Genomic DNA, 20,814 nt, shown 5'->3' with positions numbered 1-20,814 from the left:
CTTGTGTATGCCCCCCTCTAATCTTGAGCCCCACCTTCCCCCTCTGCCTTTGCTCCCCCTTCTTCCCTTCCCTCCCAGCATCTGTTCCCCCCCACCTTCCACCTTGATCTGTGCCAGCAGGCTCTGTCTTCATTGTAGTCTGGGGCACTGAGCACAGCCCTAGCCCAGTCCCCATAGCAGCTGTGTAGCCTGCACTGCTGCTACAGCACCAGGCTAGGTCCACGCTCAGCTGTAATGTGGGTGGAGCCTGCTGGCATGGACTAAGGATAAGCTGAGGGGGGAAGAAGAGGGGCAGGTAGGGGAGCAGAGACTGTGTGGTGGTAGGGGGGAGATGGTGGGGTTCAGAAACAGCTGCAGGGGGTAGGGGATGGGACAGTGGCTAAAGTTATGGCCTCTGGGTAGTGGTTGAAGCCCAAACCACAGCAGGTACCTGCATTCCTCCTCCCCCACACCTGCCTTTGTACTCAATTCTAAGACAAGCGGCCTTTCTCCTATGTTAAACATGGAGAAAGCCTTATCTTAAAATCCAGTAAACATGGTTGGGAGAGGGGGTGGTTATAATATATTATAAAATAAAAGTGGTAACTGACTTCATGTTTTACATTATAAGAAAATAAAGCGTATCTAGGTTATGTTTAATCTACTTTATATACCTACAGTGCTGTTTTGGTATCTGTGCTTCTTTAATGCATTATTGCTCTAAAATTAACTTTATTTACTAAAGCTTCCCTGCCTTCCCCTCCATTATTTACCTAGTTCAATTTCCCTCCTATTTGGATCACCAAGTGATCACTTTTTCTGTACCGTTACCCGTTCCTAAAATGTGGAGAATTCACCCTTAGGTGGAAAGATGCATTCAATCCCTTCATACCTGACTAGTGACCTCCTTCATGAGAACTTCCTGACTTCAACCCTAGGGGAGTTACGCCACTATATTATATTTTCTCAATATACAAACACAATCCTATTTTGGGAAGAAATAAAAATAAAAAATATTCTTATCATGGAGTATAATTAAGTATCAGAGGTCTTGGATCTCCAGGGCTGGGAGCCAGGGGCTGGTGGCTGTACACCAGGGCCCAGTCTGCCATGTTGGTGCTAGGTGCAGGTCCAGGTATTGCGGTGCAGGTCTAGGTATTTGACAGTGGGGACTTGGGAAGAGAAAGAGCTTTAATTGCGTGGCTTCCAGAGCTGTGATAATTAGTGCTGCCATCATCCTGTCTCCCCTGCCCCCCAAACTGCTGGATGCATGAGAAGTCCTTTTCTTCACATATAAACCACGCCCCAATTATGCCCAGCTGGTTTTGGGGGAAAGATGCAGGTTATGTGTGACAAAATATAGTATAGTTTGTTTCTACTTTCTGAAGGGAGTTTTGTAGAGCCATATTTCAGGATTCCCCCAGTCTTTTCCCAGGTTACACTATGTACTCCTTCCCACGCCTTTGCCTTCTGCTTTTAGTCTTGGGAGTATATCTTTATTTCCCCATTTTCCTACTTTATGTCCGTTCCCAGCATTGCTGTTTTATTTTATATTTCCTGCCTTGTGATATTCTGCTTTCCATTCTTTTTCTTTTCTTCTCCCTCATGCTTTTATTGAGTTCTACTCAAATCCTTTGGAATATTCCTAGTTTTGTGACTTCCAAACTCTTTGTCCTTGTACTTTGGTATCCTTTTGGAGAGGTTAACAGTTGGCCTTTTAGTATTATGTTAGTTTCTTGCTGTCTATGTTCATCTCAGGCTAAGACTTCAGGGTGGTTTTTTCCATTAAGTTTAGTTTCTTATGGATTTGAAAGTTGTTTTCTCTCTTTTCTAATGGACTGTTCTTTTTGAGGCGCAAAGGTAAGTTTAAGAGAAAAACCCCATATGTATCTTTTACTAATTCTCTGAGAGATGCTGTAATTTCATGAAGCTCCTTCCTTCTCTGTAACGTTGCCTGTGATGAATCTTGAAACACCACCTCCTACGCATGTGCACTGAGCATGCTGTGATGTGCTCAAGCAGCCTCGTTTGTCACCACTGACAGAATGGCGGCAGCGTGCTTTGAAATAAAACACATTTGATGAGCTTCAGTTCAGGGCGCCCCACCGCCATTTTTTCAGTGTGGGGATGCACAGTGACACTGTTGCATGTGATGCACAGGAGCTTTTAATTAGTGTGACTTGTTAATTAAAAGTGCCTGGCGCTGCATTTTTACCACATGTAAAAATGCCCTTGTATTTTATATCCTCCCAGGATAGGATCAGGAGTTTATCTAAGGTTCTTCAGAATCTGCTGCTTTTGTTCAGAACAGGGTAGTAGTATGTCACTTGTTTTATTTGAATTGCTGGGGCGGTTGGGAGGGGTGGAGGGAGTGTAGAGAGCTGTGTGTGCTTGGTCTACAAGGATTTTTGCCTCTTTTTAAGCTGCAGGAAGGAGTGAAATGCCTGCTTTAACTGTTCTGCTGTATCTTTTTTCCACACCTTCTGGGAGTTCTTTTATTCTTATTTCTTTTCTCACTATATTCTATGATCTGTTTTCTCTGCAAGCTCCTTATCTCCCCCCCCCCAATTATCTTAATTTTATTTTGAAGTTTTACTGCTGATTGCAGGTTTTCCTCTGCTTTATCTCCTGGTCTGTGAACCTGTTTTGTTTCTCTGCTTTATTTTATTAAACTGTGCCTCTGTAGAGGATTTTAAAATGCCTTTCTGAGATTAACTCACCTAAGTCCTCTCTGGTCAAAGGGGCTTTTTTTCCTTTGTCCTATGCTTTGCCTGTTGTGCTTTCCCCTGTGGCAGTCATCTTTGATTCAGCAGATGTTGTGTGTTGTTCCAAATGAGGATCCTCCAGTGAGAGTCTTCTGGAGAAGTAGCTTTTCAAATTAATCCTTTTACATAGGAGAAATGCCTTTTCAGAGTTGAGGGGAGAGGTTGGTCAGGAATCATGTTTTTTTGTGGATTACGCTGTTTCTTCCATGGAGGTCTAGCTTTAGGCAGCCATCTGCTCCAATTACATCATGTGACCCTCCCTCAGTCCAGTTTCTAATGCAGAGGTAACAAGTTTTGTCATAGGTAATTGGCACCAGGAAGCATGTCAGTCAGCTAAAGGAATGAACAGTTTTCTTGTCTTGTGACCACTTGCACAACCAAGTTTAAATAATGTTGGTAGGAAAGGTAGGAAAACATTAGGGAAATTTCCAAATGTTGTATTTTTTATTTTGTGGATGGAAAGGGCTCCCATATGACCTCTTTCATACTCATCCAAAAATGAAAAAGAAAAGAAGTAAGCGGTGAAATGCATGTCAGCACTGATAAAATGGTGGTGACATGCTTTTGAACTAAACTTGGAGGTGCTTTGGTTCAAAAGTTTGCTACCGCCACTTTCTGTGCGCTGACACACATTTTGCCATGTGTACAACTGCACACAGTGCAGTGCAGTTGGCTTCAGCTTGTGTGTGGAGTTGACTTGATTAGTTGAGTCTGCTCCAAAGTGGCGGATCTCCGATGTGTTGCTGGGAAAAAAAAGTGTATAAATGCCCAAGGCGTTACATTTTCGGAGTTGTTGTCAATGAGCCTTCACTGGGGCCACTGGCTGAAATATTTCTATCTATAAGATGGGGGAAGAAGATCCTAGTAAAGGGATCCAGGCTTAAGTAAATGGATGTTATTTTAATTTCTAGCATTGCTGTTGCAGTTTCTGGTACACTTTTTTCTTTGTTTCAAAATGTGGTAAATAATAACATTTATTTAATGTCTACTGAATAACTTAGTGGTGTGTGAATTTTTATAAATTTCTTTTCACACTCCTCTTAATATATTGGCATATTGTTTTTTAAATTAAGAATTTGTAGTTCATAAACTGCAGCATGCCCACAGAGAAATACTGTTGGGCTTCACGGTGTCATAGGAAAGTAGGGCTGAAAGGAACCTCAGGGGGTCATCTAGTCAGAGTCCCCTGCTTAAAGCAGGATCTTTCCAGGCTAAACATCTCAGCCAAATGTCTGCCTAACCTTGTCTTGAAAGTTGCCAGGAATGGAAATTCCACAGTTTCTCTAGGTAGCCTGCTCCAATGCTTTACAACCCTCATAGTCAGAAAGTCCAACTTAAATTTCCTCTGCTGCAGTTTCCTAGTCCTGTCCCTTGCAGTCATAGAGAAGGGCAATCTCCATCTTCTTCATAATCACTCTTCAGGTATTTGAAGACTGTTATTAAATCCTCCTTCAGCCTTCTCTTCCCTAGACTAAATAACTGGATCACTTTTGGTTTTTCCTCATAAGTCATGCTTCCCAGACTTCTAATGATTTTTGTCATTCTCTTCTGAACTCTTCCCAATCTCTCTATATCCTTCTTGAAGTGTGGGGCCAGAACTGGACATAGTACTACAGGTGATTCCTTACCAGTGTTCAATGTACTGGAAAAATCACTTCCTTTGCTTTACAAGCAACACTTCTGTTAATATAACCTGGTATGCTGTTAGGTTTTATTTCAAGAGCATACTGTTGGTTCATATTCAGTTTGTCCGCAGTAGTAATCTCTAGGTCCTTCTCTGCAGTACCGTAGCCTTGCAGTACCATAACCTGTTCCCAGGTACAGGACTTTGCACTGGTCCTTGTTGATTTTCATCTGGTTGATCACTGGCTATTTTTCCAGTCTATCCAGGTCATTCAGGATACAAGTCCTATCCTCCAGAATGTCTGTAGCTACACCTGAATGGCTGTCATCCAGGAATTTGCTAAGCATGCACGCAATCTCATTGTTCAGCTCTAGGGTTGGTTATTTAAATGGATCAAATAAAGCTTGGTTAATTTACCAGTCAAATATTGGTAAAATTATTTTTAAAAATTGCCAATAGGTCCAAATAATACACAGGAAGAGCACAAATTTTTCATTAAGAAATGTGTCAAAAACAATAAAGATAATATTTCTGTCAAGGAAATGTAAAAAAAAAAAAAAAAAGGTAGGGTTTTTTGTAAAATTGTTACAATCTTTGACTGGTCAAAAAATATGCAGTCAGCTGACTGGTCAATTGACAATATTTGACTGGTCAATTGACTGGCTTGCCAGCCCTGCTCAAATCATTGCAGATGTTGAAAAATATCATACACTTGTTACCTCCTCCCAGCTAGAATTTGAGCCACTAGTGACTATCATTGAACTATTCATTGAACATGATCCAAATAATTTTATATCCACTTTAGACTATGATACTCTAATCTTCATTTCAAACCTGTATTTCATGTAATCTTTATGTTTATATAGTACACAGAACTCTGCTTGATAGGAGATAGTTAACTTTATGCTGGGGATGTCACTACTGATATCTACATTTTTGCTGCTGGTTCTTCCCTTGCTCGTCCCATCTAAATGGGGTTGCTGTTATGGATCCTGGCTATCTTCCAGCTTTGGTTTTACCTATCTTCTTCCAACTCCTTCTCTCTCATGTCCCTCTTCACTGTATCTTTCTATCTCGTCTTTGGTTTTCCTCTTAGAATCATAGAATGTTAGAAAATTAAGGTTGGAAGGGACCTCGGGAGGTCATCTAGTCTAACCCCCTGCTCAAAGTAGGACCGTGCCCAACTAAATAATCCCAGCCAAAGCATTGTCTAGCTAGGTCTTAAAAACCTCCAAGGATGGAGATTCTACCACCTCTCTGGGTAACTTGTGCCAGTGTTTTACTGTCTTCTTAGGAGAATATTCTTCCTAATATATAACCTAAACTTCCCTTGCTGCAAATTGAGATCATTTCTCCTTGTTCTGTCATCTGCCACCACTGAGAAAGGTGTAACTCCATCCAATTTCGAGCCTCACTTTTAGGTAGTTGAAGGTTGCTATGAAATTCCATCTCAGTCTTCTCTTCTCCAAACTAGATAAGCCCAGTTTCCTCAGCTTCTCTTCAGAAGTCATGTGTCCCAGCCCCCTCACTACTTTTGTTGCCTTCCGCTGGGCTCTCTCCAGTTTGTCCACATCCTTTCCATAGTGGGGGCCCCAAAACTGAACCACAGTACTCCAGATGTAGCCTTACCAGAGGGGAATAATCACTTCCCTTGACCTGCTGGCTACATACCTACCAATGCAGCCCAGTATGATGTTAGCGTTCTTTGCATCAAGGGCACACTGTTGATTCATCTTCAGCTTATTGTCCACTGTAACCCCCAGGTCCTTTTCTGCAGAACTGCTGCCCAGCCAGTCAGGCCCCTGCTTGTAGTGGTACGTGGGATTGTTCTGTCCCAGGTGCAGGACTTTGCACTTGTCCTTGTTGAACCTCATGAGATTTCTTTTGCCCCAATCCACCAATTTGTCCAGATCACTCTGAATCCTAGCCCTGCCCTCCAGCGTATCTACTGTTTCCCTCAGCTTGGTGTCATTTGCAAACTTGCTGAGGGTGCACTCTATGCTGTCTTCCAGGTCATTGATGAAGACATTGAACAAAACCGGCTCCTGGATTGACCCCTGGGGCACTCCACTTGATACTGTCAGCCAAGTAGACGTTAAGCCATTGATTGCTATCCTCTGGCTTACCTTATTTGCAGCCCTTGTTCGCTGGCTCTTTGGTTGCTAGCTCTTCCCCTTCTCCTGGTAGTGACATTCTGGTAACTTCTTTTCTTACATATTCCTCCACACTCCTTTGAACATACCCATACATGCCACTTTTCTCTCTTGAATGTTTTAGATGCTTCTACTTCCTTCACTGATCCTCTGATGCAAGTATTCCTCACTTTATCCATCTTTATCACTCCACACATCCATCAGAGCATTCTCATCTCTGTCACATTAAGTCTCCTTTCTTGAGTTTTTTTTCAGGGGCCATCCATGTCTCTGCTCTGTACAATAGTGTACACATATCTTGTAGACTTTCTTCTTCAGCTTCACTGATACTTGCCTGTTGCATGATATTCCTGTTTCCATTTCCATTTTGTCCACCCTGCTGTTATATGATGGTTTAACTCTGTTTAACTCTGCATTCTGCTGAATGCTTGACCCCAGATACTTGAACTTGTCAACTTCTTTAACATGTTTCTCATTGATTATCACATTTGCAACCTCAGGTACCTCAGATAAATCAGAGTGCATATATTCTGTTTTGGATTAACTAATCTTCATTCCTCTTCCCTCCTACACTTCTTTCCATTGGTCCAATCCAACTTGCATTTCCTCTAGACTCTTAACACAAATGACCACATCATCCACAAACATCATGGGCATTTATAAGCATGCACTGGGCGACTGGGGGAGGTGTTTTACTTAGAGCGGCTCTGAGAGTGGCATGCGTATCTGTGTCCCCATGCTGGAAAATGCCAGCAGGTGTGTTTTAACTGAACCTGCCATCATTTTTCAGTAGGGGAATGCTGATATACATGATGCTGGCGTCTGCGGGAGGGCAGTAATTACCATGCTCCAGCAGAGTTGATTAATCATTTCGGAGCAGATTAATCAAGTCTGCTCTGACATGCTGTAATTACAAGATATATTGCAAAGTCTGCTATCTTTTCCTCTATGGATTGAGCTCTCCAAATTTGTATCCCTGCAAGGATCCCCTCTCATAGCCATCTCTACTTTGCCCACCATGCCGATTGAGTTCCTGCCTCCCCTGCAATAATGACTACTTCACTGTCTGGCACCTGTTGCATCACATCATCCACCTTTTCTCAGAAATTCTTCTTCTCTGCTGGACTCCCTACTTGTGGGGCATACATGCTTATCAGTTGGCCTCCATTGTCCAGTTTCATTCTCGTGAACCTGCCATTCTTCCTTTCAACTTTCAAAACCTTGTCTTTTAATTCTTTGCACAGGATGATCCTGGTTCTGTTTCTTTTTCTGTCTCCACTGCTATAGAAGAGTTTAAATCCTCCTGCAATCTCTCTCACTTTGATTCCTTTCCACTTTGTTTCCTGGACACATGCAATGCATACATTCATCTGTTCCAAGAAGTCTGCCAATACCCCACTTCTCCGTGTCATACTCCCCATGTTGAGTGTCACAACTCTCAAATCCTTTCTTTGGGCTAGCTTTTTTGGCTGCATCTGCCATTGCCCATTTCCCACAGAATCCAGGCATTGATCCTGCATGTCACGTATGGGGTATGCCCTAGCTACATTTGTTCGTTGGATCTGCATCATGATGATTTGGCAGAGGTTTTTACAGCTGGATGCTCTTCCTTTATCTGGGCTTGGGACTGGCATTGGATTGGTAGAATTGCTCATCTATGGCAGAGTTGATGTCTACATTTTTGCTGATGCATTTTTTTTCTTCAGGTACCAATTTGGAGACAGTCTAAACTCAAAAATGCATCTTGGTCACGCTGTACACCATTCTCCATAGAAAATCTTTTTAGGACTGTAGGTATATTCAGTCATTTAAAGTAGGGTTGATTGCTTTTTTTTTTTTCTTTGCAGATATTTTGCCCAAATCTGAGGATGATGATTTGAAAGTCACAGCAGAAGTTTCATTTCACCTGGATGCAATATCTGTAGGTAGATTTTTTTTAAAGGAGAGTTTTAATGTAGAAAATGATATTTTTTTCTGAAGCTTTTGTTCTTATTCATATTCTACTCTGTAACACCATTTTATTTTAGTGTACTTAATTACTGAATCTTTACCCTATATTCAGACTACCATGTAGCCCTTATAAAAATTCTTGTGAAAATCTTTTGGGGTCAGTCTCTGCTCAGTCAAAGCTAGCTTTGTCAACCAGGGACCTCCATTCCCCTCTCTAATCACCCCCTAACAGTCACTGCCACCAGAACTCCCCCTCTCTGCCCCCCAACACACGCACGCATGCACGCACGCACACACTCCCCCTCTTCAGGTGAGCCAGAGAATCTAGAGTGTTTCTGCCTGTGAAGCCACAATGCTGTTTCTATTAGATTAACACAGGGAAAGTAATGTTCGGGCTTTATGCTTAGTAATGTTCTGTAGGAATGATCAGTGGGTACAGAACAGAGTAATCTGGGGCACAGACAGATTTTCATAGTAAGGGTTGCTGTGTAGATCTTGAAAAGAATTGTTTAAGCATAAAGGGGTGTGTGTGTGTGTGTGTGTGATCATTAGAACCAAAAATGAGAATTCCATGTAGAACTATGTTTGGTATGAATATACTTATTTTAAAAAGACTGAATGGTCAAAATGACTTTATCTTTGGAAATGGTTATCTCTTGCTACTGTTGCTTATTTCTGTTTCAGAAAAGGTAGCTATATTTTTTACTTTTGAAGTTCAAGACCTACATTACACTACTTTATTTTGAATATATGATAGAATGTAATGATTATACATTACAAACTAAGGTGTGTGTGTATATATATATATTTTTATATATATATATATTTTATATATATTTTTTATATATATATATATATAAAAAAAAATATTTGTGTATATAAGTGTCTTGGAAATTACCTTTCCTTACTGAATAGCCCAAGGAGTTTCCAAAATGCGAAGAAATGTAGAGTAAAAAGAACTGTGCCAAGAAAAACAGTTTCAAATATTAAAATATACTTCAAAGTATATTAGCTTTATAATCACACAGCATTTGTGACCTTTGCTATCCTTTTGCAGACAGTTTCAGAGGGAGATTTTTGTTTTTAAGAGGGGGCCCAGAAATCTATTTTGTGTATTTTAATTTATCATTGAAGTGATAAGTCCTTTACAGTTAATTCCCTATTTGCCTAGTTGATGGTAGGAGACTAATATTGCATTCATTGTGTTCAATCATTCATGTGTAATATTGAACTTGTTCTGTTTTCATCTTTCTTCACAGCAAGCCATTGACAGTGAGGTGAAAGCAGAGGTGGTTCCTTCAGTTACAGTAAAGGTATTGTACCTTTCTTACAGTGTAATAATACTCAAAACAGTAGCAGTTTCAGCAGACCTGTCACACTTGCTGTCTATTTGACTATAGCCATGGACATAAGTAATAGAACTTAAGATACAATATATTTTTATAATTTTGTCTCCTTCTGTTAATGTGAGGTGATCTTTTTCTCCTCCCCACCCCTTAATTTTCTGCCAAACGTATGAAGTGACTTCTGTTGCACCTCATAACGGGTGTACCCTTGACCTGCGAGCCTGGGTCGGCACAACCGGCTTGGCGCAGAAGGGATAGATGACCGGACAGGTGGGGAGTAGTGGCAAGTAGGAGTCAGGCGGCTTGAAGCATGTTGGTTGTATGAAAAGTTTATTGTACTTACGCTACCGGTGGTTGCAACGTAGGCAGAATAGCTGGCTTGTTCAGTTACAGTGCATAAAACACAACAATCTAAAGGGGTCTTTTGGTTCATGGGGTTCCTGAGCCGAGCCCTTGCTTTCTAACCCGGAGGCTAGGTGTGGCTGCCCGACTTAATAGTCCCAGAACTGGTCAACAGCTCATACACAGGGAGAAACTATAATGCACTTTTGATCAGCAAACTTCCAAGAGCTCTTTGACGAGAAGAACAGATGAACTGGTGAGGAACGAAGTACGCCAAAACGAAGATCGGTTGGCTGGGAGAAGATGTCTGCAGGTGGCCAATCTGCTGACTCTGTCTCCTTGGTCTGCGCGGATTCTCCACTTAATGGCGGGAATCTGCTCTTATAGTCAGCAGTGACCAATCACTTCATGCCAATTGTGAATATTTACTGACTGCCAATTACATTCTTACACCAGTGCATTTGACCTAGATACAGTATTCATCTGGCTGCCCTCAGCGGGTTCAAAAGGTCAGCCTTATGATTGGCACCTGCAATACTTATCATTGCAGACAACAAGCTCCTTAAGTGTGGAGAACAAACTTTTAACAAACTCCAACTGCAATGCTTCTTTTAGCAAAGAAATAAAGCTACTAGTGCTGAGGGATCTTTATGGTTTGCATCCTCACTAAGTTATTATGGTCTTTTGCTTTGCTGGCATCGGCACTCTAACCGACAGGTAAGACTCAGACATGACAGCTTCATGTGTGATGGGTTTTATGGAACAGCCAAAAGATAAGCAAGAACTATTAGAGTAGAAATAAGTACTTTTTGGAGAATTTGATTGTAAGTGTTTGTAATGTGGGCATCCCCGGGCCGGTCACAAACATAGGCCTGCTCACTTGTCTATGGGCTAACCGCCCACCTATCTTTCCTGCCATGCCTTGATGTAATGATTACTAGATGCTAATCAGGCGGGAGGCTGCCTGTTTATCTCCCCTAGTGACAAGGGCCCAAGAACATGACTCTGACCATCCCTTATCGTGCCCCATGCCTTGCAAATGTCCCGTGGCCTAACACCTGGCCTTATCACATCCTAATACATGCTCAGGACCCCAGGCCCCCACACATTGGGCCCAGGCCCCGCACAGGGCTCTATACCCCATCCTCAGGCTCTGAGCCCCGTGCTCAGGCTCCAAGCCATGTCCCTGTGCTCCAAGCCTCTCTCACTGGCTCCTCATGTTGGGCGCCAGGCCCTTCACATCAGGACTAGGGCTCCAAGCCCTGTCCCACTACACTCACTAAATTAACCGGTATCCCCTCACCTGGGAGCTTCCCTGACTGCTCCCCAAGGCTCAAGGCCCCACTCCCCTGGAGCCTTACATCTGACTCCCTTGTGACCTCAGGCTGCACTGTGAGCCTGGGTGCTGCCACAGGTCCATCCACCTGGCCTGGGCCCTGTATCAGTGCTCACAGTGAGCTTGGGCTCCCCCTATCCAGATCTTACCCACCAGGGATGTGGGGGCTGGGGTGAGAAGATACCCCATACTTGCCTTTCACTGGGGTGGCAACTGGCCTGGCACTTCTGGGGGACTGTCCTCCCACAAACAGTCCTGCCAGGCCACTTGTTCCTGGCAGGTGCAGCTTCCAGTAATGTGCAGGGCCAAGGGGGGCCTGCTCCTTCCCCATAGCCCCAGCCTCCGTGATGTTCAGCAGCTGGGTGGTGTTCTCTGGCTGTCTGGCAGCAGACTGCTGCTCTGTTGTTCAGGGCCCAGTCCTTATATATAACAGCTGGGCCCTGTTCGCCAGTCAGGCAGCATTGCCTGATTGGGATAACAGCCAGCTGCAAGCTGCCTGATTGCTGCCTATGTTTGCTTGGTGGGCAGGCCAGGCCCAACGAGGATAGACTAAAGGGTCTGAATTTATTTAGCCTCCACAAGAGAAGACTGAGAGGGGATCTGGTGGCCATCTATAAAATCACCAGGGGGGACCAGTGGAAAATAGGTGAGGCTCTGTTTCCCTGGGCACCACCTGGGATAACAAGGAATAATGGCCAATTGATTCTCAATTGATTGAGAAGAGGTTCAGGCTAGATATCAGGAGGCATTACTTTATGGTTAGGGCTGTCAGGCTTTGGAATGGGCTCCCAAGGGCGGTGGTGCTCTCCTCTACTTTGGGAGTCTTCAAGAGAAGGTTGGATAAATAGCTGGCTGGGGTATTATGATCCCAGCACTCGGCAGGGGGTAAGACTTGTTGATCTATTTAGGTCCCTTCTGACACTAGAAACTATGAAACGATAACCAAGCAAAGCCAAGACCTAAACTTCTGGTATCTTTGCCCATTATTGCTGTAGCCAGAAAGAGCTGTGTAGAAACTTCCGTGAATAAGTTTTGAGCCAGGTTTGGATAACCTACTCCAGTTTACTACCATCTTATGACTTCATGAGGAGATAACTTTAATAAGACTATTTGTGAAATAAAACTATTCAAGATGAGAAACAGAGAGTCTAACCAGCTTATCCAAATTCAGATAGTAGAATCTTTCAAGAACTGTCGTAATGCAATGAAGAGAGAACATGATGAAGTGGAAAGAAATGGTTTCTGTTCATTTTACAGTGTTGGTAGTTTTGCCATAATAATACACAACTTCAAGCTGTGGTCCAAAGCATATAAAACATTAAGAAAGGTAATTCTGTAAAATGAGGTTTAATTTGTGGTCCTGCATCTAAATAACTGGCCTTTTTCCATTTCCAGAGCTATGGGAAGAAAATATTGGAAATTAAGGTTGAAATGTCTTTTTTATGCCTGTTTTTTCCTCCAAGTACTTTCTGCACTCTGTTTAAGTAAGAACTCCCCTCCACCCCAACACATACCAACACAAATAAATTAATTAATTTTCCATGTATATGATCTAATTATTGGTTGGTTGTTTTAGATTCAGGGTCATCCTGGATTCAGGTAAATACTGTAATCAGAATCTCTGTGTTCAGAATGCAAACAAAATCAAGGGTAAAAACTGAGCATTGTTAGAAATAAGTGCAGATTTATTTATGTTCTTGTTGGCTCCTTTTTAGTAGAGAGATTTATACATTTCAAACAACTTTGTTTTTTCATTGTCTTCCTTCTTGTATAACTTAGCTTGATTTTTTGTAACATAAAATAGCCGCCCAAATTTGATTGTATACTTGCATTAATTCCCATTCATTACTATCAAATGTTCATGTTGGACAGTTAATTGTTACCAGTCAAATAAACATGTGACTGTCAGTGCTCCATCCTATTTTTCTTTCTATATCATCTATATGTTCAAAATAACCTGTTATTGGAAAAACCATCATTTAATTAATGGAATTTTATAGCTGTAAATCTAAAATAAACTTTGGTTCATAACTCTAAGAGATATTAAGAAATGTTAATAATTACAGCTGCACATTGTAAACTGATTAATTCAAACATTATGATTTCTTGATTTTGCGTGTGAAGTTTTAAAATGAAAATCCCTTAAATTATATTAGAACTTCTTCCAAGATGTTTAACTTTTTAAGTTTTCTGCAGTGCAAAAAAGGCAATAAAGAAGATAATATTTAAATCTTGCCACACGAGTGAAGTGGTGGTGTGGTTTATTTAATTGCACTTATCATGCCTTAAATCCACATAGACAATGTGCTCAATAACTGTGCTTAAATCCACATAGACAATGTGCTCAATTATTTTTTTTCTAAAGTTTTGGAAAGCATTTTTTTTATATTTGGAGTTTAATTTTACAAAAAGGAGGGGGGAAAGTGTTATAAAACCAGATGATTTAAAAAAATGCTATTGATATGAGATCTCTGCCCTCTCTTAATGTTTGTTAATTTTGGGGGGAAAAGTTTAGAGCAGCATGAAGAGGTCCTCATAACTTGAGAAGCTGAGGAAGTCTCTTGGTGCTTGCTCTGCAGCAGATGGCTGCTTTCCATGGTTTACTTTGCAAGTTCTGGTGAAGAAGGCGAGGCTTTGGGTATGAAGCCATGGCAGGAGGGGTCACAGCATACAACATTTGGGTGTTTCCAGGCACTGGAGCGTCCTGTGTGGGAAGCCTTAGGAATCTGGTAACTATTAGGCCTCACGTGCCTAATCGCAGTGTATTCAACTCTGATTGCAGCTCATTTAGACATACTTGAGTGAGATTTAAACCAGTTAACTTGGGTAGTTATCAGTGTAAATTCAGTGGAATATGACACACCATGGGCTGGAAAACCAACTTGAGAAGCTTGGTATGAGTGATTGACATGAAATCAACTGTATTCCACCCTGGCTAGATTAATAGAATTAGTCAAACAAGCTAGCCAGTTTAAAGGTAACTCAGATACATCTATGTTATCTACCTTGGAACAATAATAAAAAAGGACTGGATAGGGCCTTACGAGATCATCTAGTCATGCATTCTGCTAACCCATAGGCAATGCAAGGAGCGGAATGGGAGAGCATATGCCCCCCACTGAGATTGATCGCCGCCAGTGCTGCTGCTGCCACCCCACCTTCGTTGCCAACACCACTGCGGCTGCCTGCAGGTAGTCCCTGCTTGGCCCACTCTCACTACCAATGTTACTGTGGCTGCCTGCGGGCAGTCCCTGCTTGGCCCACCCTCACTGCCGATGTCACTGTGGCCACCTGCGTGCGGTACCCGTTTGCCACCACCAGGCCACTGACACTGCTGCCACTGTCTGCGGGCAGTTGCTGTGCCCTCCCCAGCCACAGGAGGCACGAGTCGTTCATGTGCTAACCTGGTCTTAAAGACTTCCAAGAAGAATGGAGACAACTAAAGACAACTTGCTCCAGTGCTTTGCTACCCTCATCGTGAAAGTTCTTTTTAATATTCAGCCTAAATGCCCTTTACAGCAATTTAAGACCATTACTGCTTGTCCAGTCCTCTGCAACCACAGTGAATAGTTTACTGTCATTCTCTCTCTCTTTTTTTTTTTAACTGTAGCATGTGTTTGAAAACTTAACAAATTTACACTCAGTCTTTTGTAGACTAAATAATTCCAGTTCTTTCAACCTTCCCTCATAAGTCATGTTTCTGGACCTCTGATCATTTTTGTTGCTCTTCCCTTAACTCTTTAATTTGTTTGGATATATGTTGAAGTATAGTGCACCAAGCTGGACATAGTACTCCCAGTAAGGCTATACCAATGCTGAACGGTGGAAGAATCACTTCCCTTGGTTTGCAAGTGATGGTTCTGTTAATACAGCCAAGCATGTTACTGGCTTGTTTTGCAGCAAGAGCACTGTTGGCTGTTATTCAACTTGCAGTCCACTATAAACCCAAACTCATTTTCTGCAGTGTTGAAGTCTAAGCAGTCATTTCCTAGTTTGTATTTGAGTATGTGATTGTTCTGTCTCTCGTGCATGACTTTCCACTTGTCCGTACTGAATTGTACTCAGTTAATTTTGGACATATTTTCCAGTCGTTTTGAATCCTAGTTCTGACCTCCCAGATTGTCTGCAGTTCTGTCCATCTTGGTGTAGTCTGTAAAATTTCCTTCTGTGCTCAATGTCCTTTTCCAAATCATTAATGAAGCTCTTAAACAGTATCAGACTCAGGACAGACACCTGGGTAACAACACTTGTTATTTCATCCCAAGTAGGCATCAAGTTATTGATGATGGTCAGTGGCTTTGAGCATAATTATCCAACCAGTTATGTATTCACCTTCCAGTACTTTCTTCTGGCCTGTTTCCTTGGCTTACTAATGAGAGTATCATGAGAAACAACGTCATGGAAACCCTGGCCAGCACTTACAGTAGCTTAGGTTTGCTGGGTAAAACGTTGCCTTAAAGAAGTTGTTATAGTGTACCTCTGATATCCTGTCAGGTGAAGCACAGAATCCCACCCAAAATACTTTGTAAAACTGAAGTGTTTAATGTATGTGTTTCATAACCATTTCATTGACCTGTCACTTAAAAACATATTTCAATGTTACCATTTTAACCACAACTTTAACAATTTAAATAAATACATTTTCAGGCTTCAACAAGGATTTGAATTCAAGTCTTTGGCTGAGTTTTTTTTCACTGAGATTTTCATTTCAGAGCATATAGCAGACCTATGTAGCCTCAGCTTTTGTCCCACAAAGGTTTCATTTCTTTTGAAAGCATTGCTAAGCTCATAGGCAAGCAAGATTCTTTGGGTAGATGTGGTATCTTTTATTAGATGAAGTAAATAGTTGGAAAAAAGTTCTTTGCAAGCTTTCAGGCACAAACACTGTACGTCAAGCAATGGGAACTGCTGATGTTATGAGTTTTCCAAGGTAGAAAAGAAACTAAGGTAAACAAGAAGTCTGTGAAGCACAGACAATCTAAGGGTTTATCTGCATCTAAAACCTACACCTGCTAAACCAAAAAATGCCTTCAGATTAATTTAGCTAAATTGGTGTAACCTCCACATGGATGCTTAGATCTGTTTATTAACGGGGTTACATTGATTTCAGTTAGTCTGATTTTAGTTAAATTGATGCAGTTTTGTGTGTAGGCATGTTATAAGAATCACATTTGTCTGGAGCATCCTTTTAAAGATTGGCCTAGGTCATAATTTGACACAATCTGTAACTTCTTTTTGTACTGGAATTTAGCCCATTCTCTTCAGTCGTCTTGGCCATATCCATGGAAAGAAAAATAATCTAGGACATTCCAGATCACAGCTGAGTTGGCTCTTTCATCCAAATGTTCTTGATAGAGATCCCTTGATTCTGAAACGTGCTTCTAGCACTAGGCAGACTTGCCCTTAATCTGGAGACCTTTGGATACCATGCAGAATGAATCTGCTCTCTGAGTAGATTCTTTATGTAAATTTACTTTCCTTTTCTTTTTTTCTTTTTTTTAAAATGCCTTTTTTATTTTGAGGAAGATGCAAGTACATTTACTTTTATTAAACAAGCTGGATATTTGCAAAGCAATAAATGAATTTTGTATTACCGTAGGTAAGATAATTTAGTCTTGGAATTCATGTTGCCAGCCAAGCTAACTTGATAAATAGCTCCATTTTTCCCCCCGCAAACTCATGGTCCTCAGCATACATACAGTTAAATTTGTTTGGTGCTAATTAGTTGAACTATACAAGGAAAAATAACCTTTGAATTCAAAATTTCCAAATGTTATTACTGAATGGTTCTGTAGGTTTTTTTTAAACACAGATCTTTGGTAGTTATGCCTTTTTCTCAGTTAAAAGGAGATTAATCTGAGTAATTTGTTTTAAATATGTATATATATTTTTATTTTCAAATTGCTTTAGATCACAGTACAAAGCAGACTGGCTGTGCAGAAACCAAAGTTATCAGTATGTGTACAACCTCCTTTAGCATTGACCTGTGACCAGTTCATCTTTAATGATATAGGTAAATTCTTCTTTTATCATTACAGCATACTTAACACATTTATTAAACTGTGGGATTGCTGGAGTCTTATCCTCAAAGAGTTACTTAGGTTTCTATATTCTCAGAGGTCTGGTAACTTCACTTTTTACATGGATACTATAGATTCCCCTTTAAAACAAGAAATGGCAATGGCATTAGGGGAAAAATAATGTTGTAAAGAATGGGATAGAAAATGTTGCTCAGTATATTGTGTTCCCACCCTTGCATTCAGTTCTGGTCACTCTGCCTGAAAAAGATATGGTATTAAGCAAATAAAAAATTCTAGGGCATGGAGAGACTTCAGCATGAAGAGAAATGGAAAGGTTGCTGTTTTTTGAGACAGGGAAAGAAGACAGGTATGGAAATTAATGACTAACATTGCTAAGATGCATCATAGTTGAAATGCAATATAGAAAAAAGGGAGAAATCAATATAAAACTGAAAAGTTACAAATTTAAAATGGATAATGGGGACATTTCAATCCCACCAGACTCAAACTTTAGCGGGCTTAAAAATAACTTATTATGAAAAATTTGATATTTACATTAGAAACTTAAAAATAGACATAAATCCACAGTTTCTGGGCATAAATTAGCAGCTTGTTTAGTTTAGTAAGAACTTCATCTATCCTAAGCTATTCCATAATTACACACTACCTTCTAGCTTCCTTCAAAGCAGACAAATGTCAAATGCATTCAGTGGGTAGTCAAATTTGCATTTCCATTAGACTTAACATACTGCGAGTAAGAAATTCACTGTCAAAAAGACACGGTTCTTTGGGTGAATCTGATATCTTATATTAGACCAACTGAAATAGTTGGAAAAAAACGTTTAGCAAGCTTTTGGGTTTAAAAACCCTTTGTCAGGCTGAGGAGGCCTCTGCAGTTGGTGTGTTTTCTTCCTAGATGGAATGAGCACACACCAGCTGCAGGGGCTTCCTCAGTCTGAAGAAGGGTTTTTGAACCCAAAAGCTTGCTAAAATTTTTTTTTCCAACTATTTCAGTTGGTCTAATAAAAGATACCAGATTCAGCCAAGGAAACTTTGTCTGCCTACATCCTTAGACCAACACAGTTACAACCTACACCACTGTCAAGAAGCAAATTTCTCAGTGTTTTCCAACTACAGAATGAATCTCTTTCTCAATAAAAGTAGGTCTTTAAACGTATATGGACAGTTAACAACTTTAAGAAATGAAAATTAGTTTTTTGAAACTTCTTTTCCTCTGTCCATTATCTTAACATCTGTGTAACATCCCCAGACCATCAATTTTGTCAGTCTTTTCTTTTTCCCTGGTGTCCTGATTGGGGCATTCTTCTCAACCACCACCACTTAATAAATTCTCACCCTTCTTTCCCCCCATTATTACCCCTTATATATTCTCCTGTTCTTTTTCCTTATCTTACGGATTCTTAATTTCTTCTTCTCTTCTCTACCTCCTTCTGAAGGATTCTTTTCTCTTCCCACCTCTGCCCTTATCCTTTTAATCCTTGGGGATTATTACTCCTATGTTTTTCCTTTTCTTGTTGCTTGGGGATTTCCCTACTGGATGCTGGTCTTTGGAAGTAGTCAGGAATATGAGAGAGCTAGTAACAGTAGGTAAGGAGCCTCCTTCAGCCTGATAAGTGGTTTGCAGTGGTTGAAATTAAAGAAGGTAGTCCGGAAGTAGGAGTTAGGGGAAAAAGGAAAGCTGTTTCTAGGAGTGCTCAGCTGAGGCATTCTGATGCCCATGTAGGGAATTGCTGTTGAGCATCAGGAAAGGAGGCAAAGCTCAGTTACCTGTGTTCAGGAATAAATTCCTCCCTCATTTTTTCCTGTTCTCTTGACATCAGCTCTGTTCCAGCCTCTTTGACATAACTGCAGAGAAGATTTTTTTAAAGATTATAAAGGGAGCTACAAACCAAAGTCCTGTGGCATGGATTTGGTGTGCTGACCCTATGTCTAATATTTTGCCTTAAGAATCTAGTATTGTCCACTGTTCAAGATGGGCTTAATGGACTTCTTGGACCACTGGTTTCATTTGTCATGGCAGTTCCTATGCTCCAGTGGCATGTTACCTCAGGGACAAAGGGCTGATGACTCTGGAAAATACTATCATTGAAATGTAAAAAATGTATTCACACCAAGTTTTTCTAATATGGTGCACAGAGATCTCTCACTAGATACATTTTAAAAGTTTCAAACTATCTTTGTGGGGAGGGGTTATATATTGATGACACAATTCTGTGTAGTAATTTGGTGACAGTAGTTTGATAAAAACATATCCTCCAGTTTTAGAAAATTTGTTTTCTTTCAGTTGAACATATTTCACATAAACTTTTTATTATTTTAGGACCCGCAGTATCTAAAACTGTAGTCCTGTCTGCCTTTCTAAAGGGGAATTGCCCACCAGCAGAATTGGAAGGAAATGCAATATTTTCATATAACACACCAACAGGTGAGAAAGTAGAGATTTCCAATAAATTCTCCCCTCCCTTTCGCCCCAAATCTTTGGTTTGTGTCTATTATGTACTGTTAATTTTTCCTTTAAAATAACTGTTTCCATGACAATCCAATCTCCTATGGTTTTTCCCACTATTTTATATAGGACGGTTATGTAAACCCAAAGCATTTACAGAAGTAGAAGTATTTATAGAAACACAAGTACTTACAGCATGAAAAGTGGCTGTGCAAGCCTTGTTACCGTATTTACCTTCATACTACCACATGTACTTTTTCCTTAGTCACCCCTAATTAAGCTAACTTGCATTCAGGCGGTTTTGCTGTCTGCTAGCTGCTTCTGGTCTCTCTTCTCCAATTTCATTGCCCTGGAGACTCTTCAGCCCTTTTCAAAATCATAGATCCATCCCTTGGCACTAGTCTTCAGGAGCAGCTAGGGTTCAGTTTTCCCTGAAGCAGGAAAGGAAAGGTTAATAAGCTGAAGATTACCACCCCTGCTCCATGCAGCCGTAACTCAAGAAAAATCTTTTTATTTTATTCTTTCATTCTGCCTTCCTAAGGGCATGTGGTATGTAAGAAAATATTGTATTTACTTCAGTGCTGAGGTGGAAGGAACGGCCCCTATAATGCTGAGAAATCAAGTTACTTCTTTATGACTGTTCAGCCCTTTACCTCACTGCTAAATCTGCCAACTACAAATGGAAATACCATCTGATCGCCTAGGAAAAGGTTTTAATAGGCACTGAAATTAGTTTATTTGTTTAAAAGAGGTTCTTGCACCAACTAAAAGGGAAATTAGAGTGAGGAAGTAATTGTAAGACAAATACCCAAGTCATTCCATATGATAATGA

General features: G+C 40.8%; 1 protein-coding gene across 7 annotated transcripts in view; it reads left to right on the top strand.

Annotated features, from left to right (window-relative positions):
• BBS9 (Bardet-Biedl syndrome 9) overlaps positions 1 to 20,814 on the top strand; it is a 482,129-nt gene that overhangs the window by 108,566 nt on the left and 352,749 nt on the right. For all 7 annotated transcript variants that reach the window (XM_090050217.1, XM_090050216.1, XM_090050215.1 and 4 more), the window contains 4 exons: positions 8,369 to 8,442; positions 9,731 to 9,784; positions 17,406 to 17,508; positions 19,857 to 19,961. In XM_090050217.1, coding sequence (XP_089906343.1) covers positions 8,369 to 8,442; positions 9,731 to 9,784; positions 17,406 to 17,508; positions 19,857 to 19,961 — 336 coding nt within the window. The remainder of the gene's footprint in view (positions 1 to 8,368; positions 8,443 to 9,730; positions 9,785 to 17,405; positions 17,509 to 19,856; positions 19,962 to 20,814) is intronic.

Source organism: Crocodylus siamensis, chromosome 5, assembly GCF_052110815.1.
Source record: "Crocodylus siamensis isolate JL-2025a chromosome 5, ASM5211081v1, whole genome shotgun sequence".
Taxonomy (NCBI): Eukaryota; Metazoa; Chordata; order Crocodylia; family Crocodylidae; genus Crocodylus; species Crocodylus siamensis.
The sequence above is the reverse complement of the archived record's forward strand: the minus strand, read 5'-3'. Positions and strand labels throughout refer to the sequence as shown.